This window comes from Equus asinus, chromosome 2 (genome assembly GCF_041296235.1).
Source record: "Equus asinus isolate D_3611 breed Donkey chromosome 2, EquAss-T2T_v2, whole genome shotgun sequence".
Taxonomy (NCBI): domain Eukaryota; kingdom Metazoa; phylum Chordata; class Mammalia; order Perissodactyla; family Equidae; genus Equus; species Equus asinus.
Genome location: NC_091791.1, coordinates 112,040,299 through 112,058,603, shown reverse-complemented (window position 1 = coordinate 112,058,603; position 18,305 = coordinate 112,040,299). Strand labels below are relative to the sequence as shown.

At 47.5% G+C, this 18,305-nt stretch overlaps 1 protein-coding gene across 5 annotated transcripts in view; it reads left to right on the top strand.

Annotated features, from left to right (window-relative positions):
* Positions 1-18,305, top strand: part of ADAMTS17 (ADAM metallopeptidase with thrombospondin type 1 motif 17) — a 339,534-nt gene that overhangs the window by 211,906 nt on the left and 109,323 nt on the right. For all 5 annotated transcript variants that reach the window (XM_070496410.1, XM_044762847.2, XM_070496403.1 and 2 more), the window contains exon 13: positions 12,413-12,579. In XM_070496410.1, coding sequence (XP_070352511.1) covers positions 12,413-12,579 — 167 coding nt within the window. The remainder of the gene's footprint in view (positions 1-12,412; positions 12,580-18,305) is intronic.

Below are 18,305 nucleotides of genomic sequence, written 5' to 3'. Positions count from 1 at the left end.
GCCAGCCCTGATGGCCTAGCGGTTAAAGTTCAGCGCGCTCCACTTCAGCAGCGCGGGTTCAGTTCCCAAGCACAGACCCAGGCTACTCGTCTGTCAGTAGCCATGCTGTGGCTGTGGCTCACATAGAAGAACTAGAAGGACTTACAACTAGAATATACACCTGTGTCCTGGGGCTTTGGGGAGGGGGAAAAAAAAAAGACCAGTCACTCATTTTTTTTAAAAAAAGCTTTATATCCACAATTAAGTCTTGTTGATGAATAATTAGCAAATCCCTCTTGTGCTTAAAAATCCTGATGCCCAGGCTACAGCCCACACTCTGGGGGTGGGACCCAGGAACAGAGGTTTCAGATCTCCCCAAGTGATTCCAGTAGCCAGCCAAGGTTGAGAACCTCTGGATTAAAGGAAAACTTGAGCTCCCAGTTTAGTCCATGGCAGAACACTGTTGTTTCCCAGGAGTGCTATCAGAATGGGTACCGTATATTTTGTCTTATGAAAACTTTTCCCACTAACACCCAGCAGAGTGCCTGACACATAGTAGGTAGGTAGGTATTTAATCTTTTAGGAATGACATCTTAATTAAAAGCATAGGTGCTGTATTAGGATTCTCCAGAGAAAAAGAACCAATAGGACATGTATGTAGAGTCACACGGTCTGCTGTCCACTAGCTGGAGGCCCAGGAAAGCTGGTGTTGTAAGTCAGTCCAAGTCTGAGGGCCTGAGAACCAGGGGAGCTGATGGTGTAAACCCCAGTCAGAGGACAGGAAAAGATGAGAGGATATGTCCCAGCACAAATAGAAGCTGGGATTGGGGGCGTGGGCAGGTAGAAAATTCCTCCTCCTTCTGCCTTTTGTTCTATTCAGATCCTCGATGGATTGAATGATGCCCACCTCCATGGGGAGGGCAATCTACTGAGTCTGCTGATTCAAATGCTGTTCTCATCCAGAAACACACTCACAGACACACCCAGAAATGTTTAATCTGGGCATCCTGTGGCCAGTCAAGTTGACACATAAAATTCACCATCGCAGATGGCTAGGTTAGAAAACCTATTTAGCTAAATGATGAGAAATTAGTAAAGAGTGGTCTCAGCTTTTACATTGCTCTCTGATGAAGTTAAAATAGTTCCACCTCTGGCCCTGAGGTGAGAGCTCTGGGTTTGGAATCTGCTACTCATTTCATTGGTTATTGGTCATGTGACCTCAAGGAAGACCCTTCTCTTCTCTGGGTCTCAGTTTCTCCCATTGGATGCAACTGGCTGCCCCCCATGACTCTGCTGTACTCACCGTCTCCACCCCAGCTGCTTTCTGCCCTGCCTATTTGTGGTTGCTCTAGGATACCGCAGGGGTGTTTTGTGATGGGGGGCTTCTGAAGACCCTGTAGTTCAGAGAGCCATGTTAGCATAACTTCCCTGGTCTGCTGTGAGATTTCATATGTGGGATCCTCACCCCATCCCCCCAGACCCAGTGGCCCCAGGGAAAGGCTGTTCTAGAAATCCCAAAGTTGTTATAAAAATCTTCTTTCCTTCCTCTACTTTATCAGGTGCCCCCCCCCCCCCCCCCACCCAGTGTTGGTCATGAACTTTATCTCTCCTTGCCCCTCTTCCTAAGTCTTATCATTGAGGAATGAGGGAATTTGTAGGCCTCCCACACGTAGGCAGCTGAGGGGTTTATGGGTCTCCCACTTGCTACCCCCCACCCTACCCCACCAAATTCATTCTCCACGCAAAGCCAGAGAGATCCACTTAAGCATAAATCCAATTATATTTCTTCCTCCTTTGGCCCTTTTGGTCATTTCCTGCTGCACTTAGAATAAAATCCATACTCCTGACCGTGGCCTCTGTATTAGTTTTCTGTGACTGCCATAATAAACTACCACAACTTGGTGTCTTAAAGCCACAGAAGTTTATCTTCTCACAGCTCTTGAAACCAGAGTCTGAAATCAAGGTGTTGGCAGGATTGATTCCTTCACAAAACTCTGGAGGAGAATCCATTCCATGCCTCTGCCCTGGCTTCTGGTGGCTTTGGCATTCTTTGCCTTGTATACTTACCACTCCAACCTCTGCCTCCATCTTCACATGGTCCTCTTCTCTGTGTGTCTTCTCACTCTCTCTTCTCTTCTAAGGACACTTATTATTGAATTTAAAGACCACCCTAATTCAGGATGGTCTCATCTCATAATTAAGAGATCCTTTATTATATCTAGCAAGACATTTTTTCCAATTAAGATCACATTCGTAGGTTCTGGGTGGGCTTATCTCTGGGAGCGTAGGGAAGGACCACCCTTCAACCCACTACAGCCTTGAAGCCTCCTTTGTGTTCCTAGACACAGTGCTCCAACCTCCAAGCCTTCCGCAGGGCTCCTTTCTCTCCCCAACTTGTCTTTTCCCCTCTTAGGGTCTCAAGGTAAATGTCTTCTCCTCAGACAGGCCTCCTGCCCTGACCACCTTGCATGAGGTGAGTGCCTGCTTTACACTCTCTCTCAGCACCCTTTGTTAATGTTGCACATATTCTAACGATTTGTAATGACGTATTTGCTCACTTGTTTTTACTTTATCCTCCTCACTGGCCTTCGAGGTTTGGGCAGCATTCTCCCTTCCATGCCTGCAGCAGAGCAGCCCTCCATAACACGTGCTGCCTGCCTTACTGCCTGGATGCATGCTTGCTGAGAAAAAGCATTTTTGTGCTCTTCCAATGCCCCCAAACTCACATGTAATATTGTTTTTTCCCCTGAAACACAAAGGTTATTGTAAATTATTATGCCAAGAAGATTGATCACCAGGTAGGCCCTTTCCTCTGTACCATCTCACCTCCCTGAGGCCCAAATGCTGTGAACGGTCAGAGGATGGGCTCCAGGTCCCCTGCACGTGAGGGCCTTCTTCCCCTGTGCCCACCTTGCCCCAGAGAGGTTGTAGCTCACAGCTAGAGTGCTTGGCACCCTCTCAAGAACAAGCTCCAAAACATACCCCGGCCTTGTTTATCCCAATTGAGAGAAACAATATGTTTTTGCTCCTATAATATTTACGCCTTGATAGTCTGTCCAAGCTTTCGCAATAAGAGTGGAGCTCTATTTCCTGTTCTGAACAGAAGCAACAGACTCTTTTTCCCCTGTAGTTTTCTACAAGGTTTCCCACCTTCCTGGAGCCACCCCACGTGAATGGGAAGAGAAGGGCTGGCCTTGGGTGGGTGGTTTAGCAGCGTCCCGGGAGCTTCCCAGGGAGATGCAGGATGCAGACAGTGTTTTATGAAGTCCAGGCAGTGGCTGTCAGCCTGCTTTTGCAGAATGGCCTGATGTGGTGATTCTTACAAAGCACAGCTGATCGAGACCCCAGAGCCAAGCTCTGACCAAAACAATGTCTTCTCCCCGGCTCACTCCTTAAATCACAAGGCTCGCTGCCTTGAGATTTCCTGAGGATGTCCAAATCTCACTGCTATGTACATTCTTGGACTTGGAAAGCTCCCACCGCCCTCTCCCCACCCCCTTCATTTTATATTCCTGGCCCCTTTCCCGTCTTCTGCAGCTGGTTTATTCACTGTCCAAAAATACTGGCAAGAGAGTCACCTCCCTTTTTTTTTTTTCTAGTCTTGGTTCTTTACAGCTATTGGAATTTTTATTTCTTGCCAGCTGACATTGAGGCCTTAGGGACCATCCATGTTTGGTTTTTTGGGGTTTTTTTGTGGTTTGCTGCTGAAGAAGATTAGCCCTGAGCTAACATTTGTTGCCAATCTTCCTCTTTTTTTGCTTGAAGAAGATTAGCCCTGAGCTAACATCTGTGCCAGTCTTCCTCTATTTTGTATGTGGGTCACCACCACAGCCTGGCTGATGAGTGGTGTAGGTCTGCACCCAGGATCCGAACCTGTGAAAGTGCTGAAGCAGAGTGCTTTGAACTTAACCATTAGGCCACAGGGCCGGCCCCCGACCATCTGTATTTTTAATCCAGTTTCCCAGGCTCATGCTTTCCTGCCATCATTTGTGTCACTGTCAGTGGGAGTTTTCACCAAAATACTACAAGGCAGAAAGTTGACCTCTAATTCAAATTGTGGTACCCCATCAGGAGGCTTGTGTCTGGGAGAAGACTGGGAGTAGGGTGGGGAGAAAAGGCTCAGATGTTCTTGTGTAATGAGCCAGCTCTGTCAGAGCATGAGAAGGATGGGAAGGCAAGGGGAGCATAGAACCAGGATAGCATCTGGCTCACCGCACACAGTTGCCCCGTGAGCGTCGGAAAGGAAAGCGGATAGCTTCCTAAGACCCTGTGGAAGGATGAGGGGAGTGAAGTTATAGGCCTGTAATGGCTTTTTCTACAGCGAAACCCCCATATGTGTGCTTTCAATATGCCAGTGACCTGGTGTTCACATGGGTAGTTTTTAAAAATCTAGTCTTCTACACTTGAGCCTAAGTTTGGATACCTTTCAGAAGAGGCCGGAAAACTAAGGCATCTGCTATCCTGCAGGGACGTTAGCAGCCCTGCACCACTTCTGAAATCGGGTACCCGTGCCCAGCTGGCTCATTGGAGCTCATGGTGCTAGCGATGGAACTGTCGGCTCTCCACTGAGCTCACTGTGTCTCTGGACGGTGAACCACTGTGTGACTTTATCTTCCATATGTCTTCACTGAATACAGCAGAGCCAAAAAATAAAAAGTCTCACTCAGCTAGCATCTTTCTCTTCCTCCCACCTCGATTCTACGTGTCCGTCGCTTCCAAGGAAGGGCATATCTGCCGCTGTGCGATCCTGTTCATCTCAGCAAACCTTTGCTGCCTCCCTGCTCAGCCGTGGGGTCTGCCCAGGGCTCTTTGGACCCTTACCTGGCCAGAGGTTCTCCTGCCCTGCAGGAGATGCAGAGGAGCTTAACTTTTTCTCAACACTTCCAGTTTCTCACCAAAGCCTTTCTACTTTATTCTTTGCCTTATTTTTAAACATCTTTGTTAAGGAATAACATACAGAAAAGTGCACCTATCCTGTGCTGTGGCCCCAGCACAGCACTGCTCATCACGATAGAGCACGTTTAAGCACGCATGCAGGAGCATGTTGGCACAGCGGGAGGGAGTCATTGGCTTCTAGTGTGCATGTGTGTGACCAAATGAGGCCCCAATCTGGCCGAACGGCTGTGCCATCTCCACTGCCCTGAGCGCGGTAAGCTTCCAGTTGCCTCCCCAGCCTCACCAACGCTCGCTGTTGTCAGTCTTTTCCATTTGGGCCGTTCTGGTGGGTGGGTAGCGATATCTCGCTGACGGTTTTATTTGCAGCTCCTTCATAAGGAATGAGGCTGAGCCTCTGTTTGTGTCTGTATTTGCCATCCTTTCTTGTGAAGTGCCTGTTCAAGGCATTTGGTTTTGTATCTAAACTTCTACTTTATTCATGTTTAGAAACTCCTAATAGAGTACAAATAAAAAGTGAGGATTGATATTGGGCAAGCATCTTGAAAAATCCGTCACACCCAAATGTGTCGTTGGGTCTGGCTGGCCTCCCCAGCTGGTGGGCACCCCCTTCCCAACCTGCTCCTGCTGCATCCAGGAGCTCTTGTGGGTCACACTTATTTCCACCTCTGACTAACCCATTGAGCAGTTATTTAACTTGTTGGAGCTTCGGTTTCCTCATCTGAAGGATGCAGTCAGGAACCCCTTCTGATTCTTTGTGCAGATTTAATGAGGTTCTGGTTCTAACAAGCAGGCAGAGTGTGAGCCCTCTGGGCATATTAGCCTGTGACCATTGTTTATGTGAAAGTGCCTCTATCCTTACAGCTTCTCACTCGTGTCCTCCGGTGACCATACCTCATTTTGGGACGGGTGAGATTTCACCTTGCTGACACCTCCCCTTGCATGTCTGTGAGTCCTCGTGGGGCCTTGGAGCCTGTGCAGTGGAGCCCGGCAGGCCTGTCTTTGCCTTCCAGCCCTTGTGGGAAGGGCTGAGTGAAGGACACAGACCTACTTCTAGCTCTCAAAAATGGACAGCTCTATTCTACCACCCTCCGATTTAGCCATGGCAAGCTTGTGTTCTGTTGTTTAATCTTCCTCAACATCTTTTTTTTTTTAAATATTCTATTTTTTTTCCTTTTTCCCCCCAAACCCCTCCAGGTACATAGTTGTATGTTCTTAGTTGTGGGTCCTTCTAGTTGTGGCATGTGGGACGCTGCCTCAGCGTGATTTGATGAGCAGTGCCATGTCTGCGCCCAGGATTCAAACTGACGAAATACTGGGCCGCCTGCAGTGGAGCACACGAACTTAACTACTTGGCCACAGGGCCAGCCCCCTCAACATCTTTTTATTTTATCTACAGCCTTTGGCTCAGAGGAACTTCTCACAGTGAGAACCCCAGCCCTCTGCTCCTCAGACTTTGGGAGCGTGATCTCTCCTGACTGTGTTTGCTAGCCCCAGCGCAGCATCTCCACAAGGCCCTTGTGTCTATACAACTCAAGCTTGGTGTGGGTTCCTTAGTAAAGTTGATCCTCTCCAAATTCTTCCACAGAACTTCTGTCAGTGAGCCATTTGTGGACCTCCTCATTAGGCACACCTTCTGCCACAAAGATTCTCCTCTGCTTTATAGCATATGTAGAGAGCCCGTTTCTGTTGTCTCAGCACCAGTGTATACCCAGGAGGCCCTTTGTGGTGTCACAGTAACTCTCAGATGAGCTGTATTATAGACACAGTCGTGATGCGTGAGTGAGCTGAGTGCAGCTCCTGCCACAGGCTGACTTATGACACTGCAGTGATTTAGGGAGCAAATCACGATGCTCGTGAATTGCTTTTCCTCTTTTCCCACATTGTTCAAGATAGTGACCAAAATAAAACTGAAAAAAAAAAAAACAACTCTTTTTCTCATTCTTTTTTGAACAGGGAAATTTTAATGTAAAAAAGCATTAGCTATAACAGGTGACTGGAGTAATGGGGAATTATCTGCTAAGAGGTAAACAGAACTCTAAAGAAGACAGAAAGAACAGATATAGGAATCTGTCACTATCTTCAGGTCTGAGGCAGACACCCAAAGAAGGAACAAATATGGACAAGGGTGCCCTCCTCACACATGCACCCAGGGCTGAAATTCCTTGGGCTTTTTTGGAGAAGGTGCAGCCAGGGCCCACTGGATAAGGGAGAAGTTGGCAGAAGTGCTGTGCTGGTGGAACTCTGAAAAGTCACACTTAGGGGTGTCAGGGAAAGCTATCTGTGGGGAGAAACTGCATCTGAGACCAGGCTGGGAATTTTCCCAAAGCGTTGGTGTGCTTGGAAGCTGCCCTCTGGGATGGATGCTGCCTACAAGGTGGTGGCATGCATCACAGGCCACCACAAGAGTCTCCTGAGAGAAATCACATACCAGAACCAGAGAGAAAAGCCTGTTCCTTGTCTACTGTCTCTCTAGTACCTTGTACTGACAAAACTTAGCATCATGCCTGTTTGACTGGAGACCTTTAATTTTTCATGTGACTTCAAGTCTCCGTCTAGTATCCTTTCATTTGAACTTGAAGGACTCCCTTTAGGGCAGGTTTGGTGGTAAAAAACTTCTCCAGCTTTTGCTTATCTGGGAATGTCCTAATTTCTCCCTCATTTTTGAACAGTTTTGCTGGGTATGGGATTCTGAGTTGATAGATTTTTTTCTTCTTTGAGAGCTTTGAGTGTATGAACCCACTACCTTCTGGCCTCTAAGGTTTCTGATGGGAAATAGGATCATAATTTATTGAGGATCTCTTATATGTGATGTGTTGCTTCTCTCTTGCTGCTTTCCAGATTCTCTCTTTGCCTTTGACGGTTTAATTATAATGTGTCTCAATGTGTCAAATAGAATTTACCCTACTTGGACTTTGTTGAGCTACTTGGGTTTGTAGATTCATGTTGTTCTTCAAATTTGGGAAATTTTCAGCCATTATTTCTTCAAATAATCTCTCTTCTCCTTTCTCTCTTCTCCTTTTGAGACTTTTAATGCATCTGTTGGTTCTGTTAGTGGTTTCCCATAGATCCCCTCTGTTCACTTTTCTTCCTTTTTTCTTTTCTTCCCCAGACTCAATCATTTCAGTTGTCCTATATTCAGATTTGCTGATTCTGCTGCCTGCTCAAATCTGCTTTTGAACCCACCTTGTGAATTTTTTGTTTCAGTTACTGTACTTTTCAACTCCAGAATTTATTTTTGTTTCCTTTCTATAATTTCTCCCTCTTTATTGATATTCTCATTTATTTCATACATCATTTTCCTGTCTTTGTCTGTGTCTTCCTTTAGCACTTTGAGCATCTTTAAGACAGTTGTTCTAAAGTCTTTGTCTAGTAAGCCCAACATTTGGGCTTCCTTGGGCACAGTTTCTGCCAATGTATTTTGTTCCTTTGAATGAGCCATACTTTCCTGTTTCTTTGTATGCCTTGTGATGTTTTTGTTGGACGTTTGAATCTTATAATATAACTCTGGAAATCAGCATCTCCTCTTCCCAGGATTTGCTGTTTATTTGTTGTTGAAAGGTTTCTTTGTGCTGGGGATCAACCTGAAGTGAAAGCATAAGGTCTTCTCAGGCCTTTTCTGAACCTTCATCTTTCCTTGGGCATCCCAGGTGGCTTTCTAAATTTTCCCATATGTGCAGTTGCTATTGAATGACTTAATCCATAAATATCTGGCTCCCAAAAGGGGAAAAAAGAGGGAAAAAATGTATTACTCATTGAAATTCCCAGGAAGCAACTTAAGCTGGTAGGGGTTGCAACAATGATGGCCAGTCTCTGTATCTGCACCTCAGAAATCAAAAGCAGCACTGAGCAGTTAAAACCCAGAACCCAGATGTTTGAAGGATATTTTCTGCCCTGGCTCCAGCAAGCCACACTGGGAATGCGAGCGCAGCTGCCCTCTGTGAGGCTGGGATGTGGAAGACAGACAGCCACTACTACACAAGAGCTTGAAGCTGACCAAAAGTAACCACAGCTTATCAGCCAGGCTTTCTCCTGGAGGCTGCAAGCTTTCAAATCAACTCCAGAGTTTCAAAATAGTTACTTCAAAGAGTCTTTGCCAACATGCTTGTTGTCTCGATGAAAGGGATTCCTGGTGCTTCCTTGCTCCACCATCTTCTCTGACATCACTTTCTCTTTTGGTCATTTTAAGATAAATTCTGATAAAATAGTTCAATTCAGGCTAACGTCTGTTTATTAGAGATCAACCTGTGCAAGTTTCTCTGCCGGAGGCTGCAGAAGAATAGGAGGCAGACAGGAACCCAGCTCACCATTTCACCAGGTTGGTGATAAGCAGCATAGCAAAGACCAAGCAGGGTCAGTAGAGGCTCCAAGTAGGAAAGGAAAACAGGTGCAGAGTGGAGGTGGCCTTAAGAATGGGCAGAGAGTTAGTGTGGGAGATGGGGAAGATGGGGCAGCTAGGAAGATGGGGGCAGTGAAAGGGGACTTGCTGTGGGAGAAGTGGACAGGGAGAAGAAACAGAATAACCAAAGTTCAGGGGGAAGCATCCTGAGGCACATGTGGTATCCCATGGGCTGCCCCCTTCCAGGCCCACTTTCTGCTGGATCTAGGAGTTCTCTTCTGTCATATCTTTTTTTTTTTTTTTTTGAGGAAGATTAGCCCTGAGCTAACTACTGCCAATCCTCCTCTTTTTGCTGAGGAAGACTGGCCCTGAGCTAACATCCATGCCCATCTTCCTCTACTTTATACATGGGATGCCTACCACAGCATGGCTTTTTGCCAAGCAGTGCCATGTCCGCACCCGGGATCCGAACCGGCAAACCCCAGGGCTGCTGAGAAGCAGAACATGTGAACTTAACTGCTGCACCACCAGGCCGGCCCCTCTTCTGTCATATCTAATCTCCTCTCCACCCACCTGCTGTGAGACATAAAGGTAGTTGGCATATAAGAGTCAGTAGATAACGATGGATGCAACAGAAGCTAAAATAAAGCTTGATGACAACTCAGGAGGTTAATTACATGACTTGCGCTAATCTCAGTCCACACCCTAATGTATGTAGGAAACATAGCTTCCTTTATTTTTCTAGAAACCAACCTAATTTGTGTTTTGAACTCCATTCTAGTCCATGTTGGATTCCTAATCACTTTGGGAGTTTTTGCCCCATTTGTCCTGAGTTTGCATCTAAAGATGTTCAGTGAGGATGCACCTGGTCCTTGTGACATTGTGGTGTCTTCGTCTCCTAGAGCTGCCGTAACAAACTACCTCCAACTGGGTAGTGGCACAAACAATAGAAACTTATTCTCTCCCAGTTCTGGAGGCTAGAAGCCCAAGATCAAGGTGTTGGAAGGGTTGGTTCCTTCTGGGGGCTGTGAGGGAGAATCTCTTCCGTGCCTCTCCTCTAACTTCTGGTGGTTGGCTGGCAATCTTGGGCGTTTCGTAGAGTGTAAAAGCATCACTCTAATCTCTGCCCTCCTCTTCCCGTGGCGTTCTCCCTGTGTGTATCTGTCTCCAGATTTCCTCTTTTTATAACACCACTGGTCATTTTGGATTAGGAGCTCACCCTGCTCCAGTGTGACTTCATCATCGCGAATTACATCTGCAGGGGTCCTATTGCCAAATAAGGTCACATTCTGAGGCCCTGGAGGTTAGGACTCCAGCGTGGGAATTTGAGAAAGGATACAGTTCAACACGTAACTTCTCACCATCCAGCATCTGCTGCCTTACCCACCCCTTCTCTGGTCCCAGCCATGGCAACTTGCCTGCTGCAGAGAAGATGTCCCTCCTGCTGGTCTATGTGGCTCTTCAGGGCCAACCTCTCTCTGTTCCTTCCACACCGTGCTTTGTGAAACAGGAATCCACTCATCTGTTTACACTTGGCCCTTAGGCCCAGGACTCTCGGGGAGACTGTCTGAGGCTTGATCTACCTAAATATGCCATGCCATCATTTCTCTGAGGTTCAGCTGCCTCCCTGGTGCTCTGGGCAGGAAAAAGAACAAAAGGTGCCTCTGTTCTCAGATTCCATAAACCTTAGAGAGGTTTTCCTGTTTCCTGACTTGGAGATCAAACTCTCTGGGGCCACGAGTGTATATCATCTCTCAAGGCAGACTCCACTCCAGGTGAAGATGTCTAGAGTGAATGTTGTGGATACAGAGGTATGAGGGGAACCTTTCCTCTTACTCCAGATGTTTTCTCTAACACATTAATGTAGACCAGGAGCTGGCAAACTATGGCCTGTGGACCAAATCTGCCCCAGCACTTGGTTTTGTAAATAAAATTTTATTGGCAGGCAGCCATGCCCTTTTGTTTATATATTGTCTCTAGCTGCTCTTGTGCTAATTGGCAGAGTTGAGTAGTTGCAACAGAGACTGCATAGCCAACAAAGCCAAAAATATTCACTATCTGGCCCTCTGCAGAAAATGTTTGTGGACCCCTGGTGTAGACTTTTGTAACACAAAAGCCTAAAGACTTTACCACCTTTTGCTGTCACATCTCTCCCCTAAGGTGATGATTGCAGTGTGGCTTCACTGTCTGAACAGGAGAAATGGCAAAGGGAGAAAAAGAAATACCATAAATGTAATGGTTGATGTGTCAAAAATGTCATCCTGGCAACAGGTGTGTGCAGTTTGTGAAAAGTTATTGAGCAGAATAGTTGTGATTTGTGCTGTTATCTCTTGTATGCTGAATTTCAATAAAAAGCACAGGGGGAAACAATCTTACTCCATCTTGATAATCTTGGCATCATGAAGACAAAGGAACCGTTGAGGTTGCCCAGGTCAGAGTCCTAGGAGAGTACCCCAGGGCCTCATGGAAGAGCTAGGCAGAGCCATCCTTCAGCCAGCCTGGCCAGTGTCCTGCTGCTCCCCCTCATTGCCCCTCACACACGTGGACTTGGCCAGAGAACACAGCTGGGTCTCCAGAACTGCTTAAAACCTAAGCCTAAGCGCAGAGTGTCTAGAACCCAAGACCATGTCGTTGACCATGCGTGGTCTCACACTTGCCCAGATAAAGGTTGCAGAGCTGGTTCTGAACTGGTCTTTATCCAAAGCTCATGAACAAGTGAATTAATCGCTCCGATGCCTTTCACTATAAAGTAAGTGAGAGCTCTTGATGCACTCATCTTGGAACTTAGCCACCTCAATAGTGCACCTAAGAGCCATTTAAAGGTCTTCATTTTATAGAAGACCAGAAGAAAAAAACCACACACACCAAAAATTCCCCTTGGGGCTTTCAGTGTTACAGATGGCCAAGTTTTAAGTTCAGATGGAAGACACAGTTTGTGGATCTTGCTGAACTGATACTCTCTGTATTCTGTTTCCAGATGACCTTGATTTACAGTTCTTGGATACATGTTTCTGACGGCTCACTTAAACATGCCATCAGCGTGGGGCTGGGATTGCTGAGATATGGTGTGTAAGAGCAGGGCGGGTTGCTTTGGAAACCTTGCCCGGCCCCTCCTCTTCCTGGCAAGAGAGGCAAAAACTGAGCACCCCTGCTATTTCAGCAGCACCATCTGGTTAATGCAGACCATTCTCTTCCTTCTAGCCCTGGGCCTGGAGGCACGCACTGCCTGGGCGCCAGCGTGGAGCACGCGGTCTGTGAAAACCTGCCCTGCCCCAAGGGCCTGCCCAGCTTCCGGGATCAGCAGTGCCAAACACACGACCGGCTGAGCAGCAAGAAGAAGGGCCTGCTGACAGCAGTGGTGGTTGATGGTAAAGGCATATGGAGCATCCTTTCATAGCGACCTCCCTCCCTCCTCCCCAAGAACGTAAACACCTCCTAGGAAAACCCACCCCCTATGCCTGCGCTCCACCCAACAGGATGCTCCAGTCCTCCTGCCCAAGTCAGCCAAGGACCCACTTCTTGAGCAGTGGAGTTGAACTTGGGTGACCCAGTGCTGTGAGATTTCCCAAATGCAGCTGTGAGGCAGGCAGTGGACCAGATTCCTCCTGCACCCTTGTTTGCAGCAGCGCGGGTATGCTGGCAGCCTGCCATCTAGTGCCATGTGCTTAGGGGCCCAGGGCCAACTTGGAGAAGAGCAAGGCTCTGCAGGAGCAGGACAGTGGGTTTGTGTGTCTTCTGTTTCACTTTCCAGTGTTGATGCTTTCTTGCATTTCTTTTCTTGGTTCATTTTGGGTTGACTCTTACTCCTCAACTAGAGTGTTTGGGAAGAAGTTTTAAGGACAGTTTACAGCTTGGTGAAAATTATAATAAGCATAGATCATATTTTCTTTCCAAGAGTATTCTCCCAAATCAGGAAACTCTGCCCACTGGGCCATTGCAAGCATTTCCAGTGGCTGATAAAATTCTAGGTTGTGTATCATGTCTGTAGCGTTTGTGATGTCTGTTTATCATTGATAAGGAAGCCCCAGGGCCTGGTTCAGGGGTTTTTACACTTAAAATTCTGCTCATCTTCAGGAAACAAGACTGTGTTATAATGATGACAATATGGTCCCATTTATCCATCGTACCGTGTGCCAGGCACAAGTTAGCTCTGCATACATCATCTCATTTAATATGCAAAACAAGCCATGCAGAAGATGAGAGGTTACGGGTTACATGACACGTCTAAGCTCCTGCCGCTGATGAGAAGCAGGAAGGGGTCTGACCCCAGTTCCAGAGGAGCTGACTCAGAAAATAACCAGCTATCATCTGGCTTCCAATACTCAAGACAGAAAGCATGATTTCTTGAGTGCTGAGTGAGGCAGCTTTAATAAGAACTAAAGCGCTGGGCCTGATTTTTATGCCGCCTCTAAAGTCTTTTGCAGGAGAAGGAGGTTCCTGTGCCAGGTCTTAGGTTTCTTCCCTGTGATCTGCAGAACCTCTGAAATCTCCATTCCGCAGTCTGCGATTACAAGCTCAAATGTGCATAGCTGTGCTGGGGTAGGCCCAGGCATTACAGGGAATAGTGGCCTCAGACCCACAGCTTTTAACCCAACAACCTGACCCATCCACTTTGAAATGACTTGTAAAGTGATGTGGGATGTTCTAAATTATAGCGGATGGTACCAACCCACCCAGCCTTGGGCTCATTTTAAAGCATTGGGGCGTTCCCCAGACATTTTCCTTTTTTAAAAAGAACACCACCTTTGGGAGCTGTGTGATTATAGCAGCACTGTCACCTAACCAGCAGACTTCAACAGAAGTGCAGCCGTCACACCCTTGGCTTTACCTGGAGACAAAGTAGACGGGAGCCCCGCCCTCCCAAAAGGAACACACACACCTGGAGGCAGGGCTCGCACACGACCCTCGCCACTGTCTGCCTGGCCATTCATCTGATGCGGGAAGACACAGGAGGTTTCCAGATGTCTCGGGCACACTCAGACCCCTAATCGGGAGGAAGATAGCACCGGCGGGAGCTGCCGTATTTCCATCACAGCGACTGGTTCAGATGAGAAGCAGCCTCATATCCAAACCGTCAGCCACCTCCCGGTCTGCTAGATAAAGATGCTTTAGGTCGTCTGCCTGTCATGTCCTCTCCTGCTTCTCCGGAGCAAGAAGAGGTCAGGTCTAGGACAGACTCGCCCCTTCTCATTACCACGCAACTATGCGCATGGAGTTGTTATTCTTTCCTCGGTCTCCTGCTTCAGTTTTCAGTTCTCCTGCCTCATTTATTCAATGCAGAAACCCCACTTAAATGTCTATTTTTCCACAGATTTCTCCAAGTCCAGATTAAACTTCTGTTTTACTTGTAACCACTTTTGGATGGCTGAGCTCGTCGGTTCCCTTATCATCACAGTGGCTGAGACTGTTGTCTGCCCAGAACCCCCCTCCAAGAAGCCTCACACTGCAGCTATTTGGGGAAGCTCATTGGGTTCAGAATGTGTTTCCACCCAGTCACGTTTTGTTTCTTTCCACCAAAGCAACAAATAATTATAGCCAGAGTGCCACCGCCTTTGATCTCAAAAGTACAACCCTATTTGATAAGGACAGTTAACAGGCAGTGAGCTTTTTGCCTTTGAAGGAGAGACCCCAAGTTCAGGGCTTTCAAGGGTAGCTTGACACATCCCCCTCTGGGGTGAAATTGTCGTGACTTCTTGCGTATTTGGTTTCATTTCCCTCTCAAATATAAACAGAAGCCAGCATTTTTTAAAGGAGCATTTCACAGGGATAAAAACAAAGTACTAAATGGCCAATTCAGAGGGCAGGGGGAGAATACAGATTTTAAGTGTTCCTCTCAAAACTTGGTTTATAAAAGGCACAATTCTAGCTCAGCCGTGATAGGAACGATTCCTGTGGTTGGGCTCCGGGCTCTTCTGCAGCCCATTATGACTGCCCTATTCATAGCATTGCTATCGCTGCGGAATTCTTTGGCGAGTGACGCACAGTTCAAGAAAGGGGAAGCTATATTTTTTCTTTTTTCTCTTATTGAAAAAAAAGAAATTCTTGCAGAGGTAGATTTTCCAAGGGAGGACTCAGGACCACAAATCTATACCACCTCCAAAAGAAGACAAAGACTCTCCTTAGAAATATTTCTAAGTGGAAAAGCCTTTAGACAGAAACCCATTGAGATGGCCCGTTGCCAAACCCACCCCATTTCTGCTTTCCCCGTGGAATCTCATTTAAGTAGAAACCGTCAAGGGTTCAGTCCTCCCTGCCTAGGCCAGCAGGCCACATGCCCACAGAAGTGTCAGAGGGCTTGGCGAAGGCCGTGTCTGGACATGGAAGTGCATTCCCAGCTCCTTCGCCCCGGCATGGCAGAACCCAGTCCGAGTCTGAGCCTCCCGGGGGACTGAGGGTATGATGGTTACAGCTCTCTGACTCCAGCTTGGCCAAGCCGGCTGGGGTTGCTTAATGAAAAAGAGAGAAGTTGTTGCAAAGATGTAGGGTGTCTCACAGGTCCCCAGGGCCAGGATCAAAGTGTGAGGCCAGGGCTTCTGAAGATGTCAGGACCTGCTCTCCGTGTCCTCCACAGCTTGTTTGTGGATCAGTCCCTCCTGCCCCCACTGCAGACTGGCTTTCTCACAGCTTGTCCACATGCAGGCTGATGGGTGGCCCTCAGCACCTTTCATGTAAATCCTCATCCCATATCCAAATCCTTTGGGGCCAGATGTGGTTCAGAGTTAGAAGCATTTTAGGTGTTTGAGAGGTAACAACAGTGCATCAACCATATATTACTCAGTGGGGTCCAGGGGAGCACCCCACAGTCAGACACATGGACAGCTCTACCAGGTAACCCATGAGCAGTCTCTAAGTGGGATACTGAAAACTACCAACAGCCTTATGTCAATCAAGGCTGGTTTTTCTACCAAATGTGTTTGCCACAAGTGTAAGAAAATGCTTGGAGTTGTCAGAGCTTTCTGGATTTCTGAATTATGGATAAGGGAGTGTAGGCTTCTTTGGGATTCACCAACCATGAGCAGACACCACCTCTCTGAATCTGAATTTCAGTGCTAATTTCCCAGGGGAGAGACTGGTTGGTCCAGCTATAGTCAGGTGGCCACTGCTGGTCCAATCAACTGAAGCCTGGCTATGAGGTCATGGTGGGTTGCTTTGAGGACAGGGGCCTGAGCAGCCTCCTCAGTGTGTTCCCCAAAGAGGGCCAGGCAGGGCTAGGTGAGCACTTGTGATGGCCTCAAAATTAATGGTGTCGCCACCTTAGTAAGACCTTGTAACCACTGGCAGAGAGAAAACAGCAAGAGCACTGAGAGTCACAAGTGTCTTCACCATAGAGTGCCAGGGGGAATCTTCCAAGCCTCCACCAAGCAGATGTGATTGTGTGGCTCTCAAACCCCTGCCCTATCTGTGGCTTTCCCATCCAAGTGTAAGTCCTGACAGCAGATGAGCCACTGAGAAGCTGGGACCCACCCCAGCCAGTCCAGCCTCAATCAGAATTTCATCTCCACAGACATCAGCTGTTCAAGAGGGATGCTCCAGGCTTCTTTCTTTGGATTGTGTGGTTGTGTACCTTTTAAGAAGATTTAGTCTCCTTCTATACTACTAAGGATGTAACAGTGTTGACACTGTGCCCAAAGCTGAATCCCAGCACCTCATGTTATTTATTGGGAGATTAGTTGCCCACCTGAGGCAGCCTGAAGGGGAATGTTCAGAGAATTGTGAGGGACTCTGAGCCTCCTCAAGTTTTGTAAAAGTTATCCTGAGTCCCTTCGAGAGATAGTGCTACACTTTCCCAGAGGTGTGGGGTGCCCTGAATTCTGAGCAGAGTCCCCAGGAAAGGAGATGGACAAAAGGAAGGAGTTCCAGCTGAGCAGAGGAAGGAATTGTTACCTCTGGACTCTCTTCTGGAGCCTAGGTGTCCCCAGACTGTCCCAAGCCATAAAGGACAGTGTCTGCAGGTGGAGGAGTCAAGTGTACCTTCTTGCCTGAGGTCATGGCCAAAAGCCCTCCATCTGAGCTTGGGCCCCCCTCTTGAGAGAGTCTCCACTTCCCTCATGTTCACACCAAAGAGCTCGGATAAGCAATCTTCATCCCTTCCAGGTCTCATCTTTCTAACTTATCTCAAAAGAGCCTCTACTTTTCCACCCAAATTCCATTTCCATTTCTGCTCAAATCAGAGTATACACTCAGAAGCCAGAAATGTCCATGAAACTGGTTGTTTGTTTTCAGCAACACCATTTTGCCTCTTGGTATTTTTGGCCCGCAGAGTTCTCTATTCGGAAAGAAAACAGTGATAATGGGAAGAAAACCAGGATGGAGTGAAGAGGCTAGGGTCTGGCCCTGCCAGGCAGGGGACTCTGGGCAGCCATGCACATTCTCTGAGCCTTGTGTGTTCATCTGTAAGATGGAATGATGACAGCACCCACCTGAAATGCATAAACACTTCAGCATGCTGCCTGGCACGTAGTAGATAATAAGTGTTATTTGTGATTTTATCATCATCACCACCATCATCATCATTATTACTGCTATTGAACAAATCACCTCAAAGCTCAGTTACTCCAAGTTGAGGCAGCACTTCAGTTTAAAGGTAATTAAAATCCATAGTTTTCAAACTGCCAAGGGACCCTTTCTTCCAGTGAAACATGAGAGGAAGCCCAGTTTGTGGAGAAGATACACCCATCCATTCAGACTGGGGGCTGTGGTGCTGCGTCTGTCCCAGTGGCTCCCCAAGATGCTCAAGGTCCCAAAGAGCACCTCAAAAGTCTTGTCAAATGAGCCCCCCAGGACCTGATCTCAGTTTACATTTCAGTTTCCTATAGTTCTCCTTCCACTGGCCGCCACCTCGTGTCATTCCATCTAAATGGAGGGACCACTGCCCTCAGCCTGCCAGCTGAGGAAATGGGTCACTCCTTCCAGGTTATGCCCTGTCCTCTGACAGCTCAGATCAGACCCATCTCATGGGGCTTTTCACAGTCTGCCTCATCTGGAGTTTGCTGTGTACTTGTCCGTGAGACCACCAGGGTCTTACCTATCTTTCTTTCCCCAGGAGTGCCCAAAGAGTGCCTTGTGTGAGGGAGGGGCTCACTCCATGTTTGTT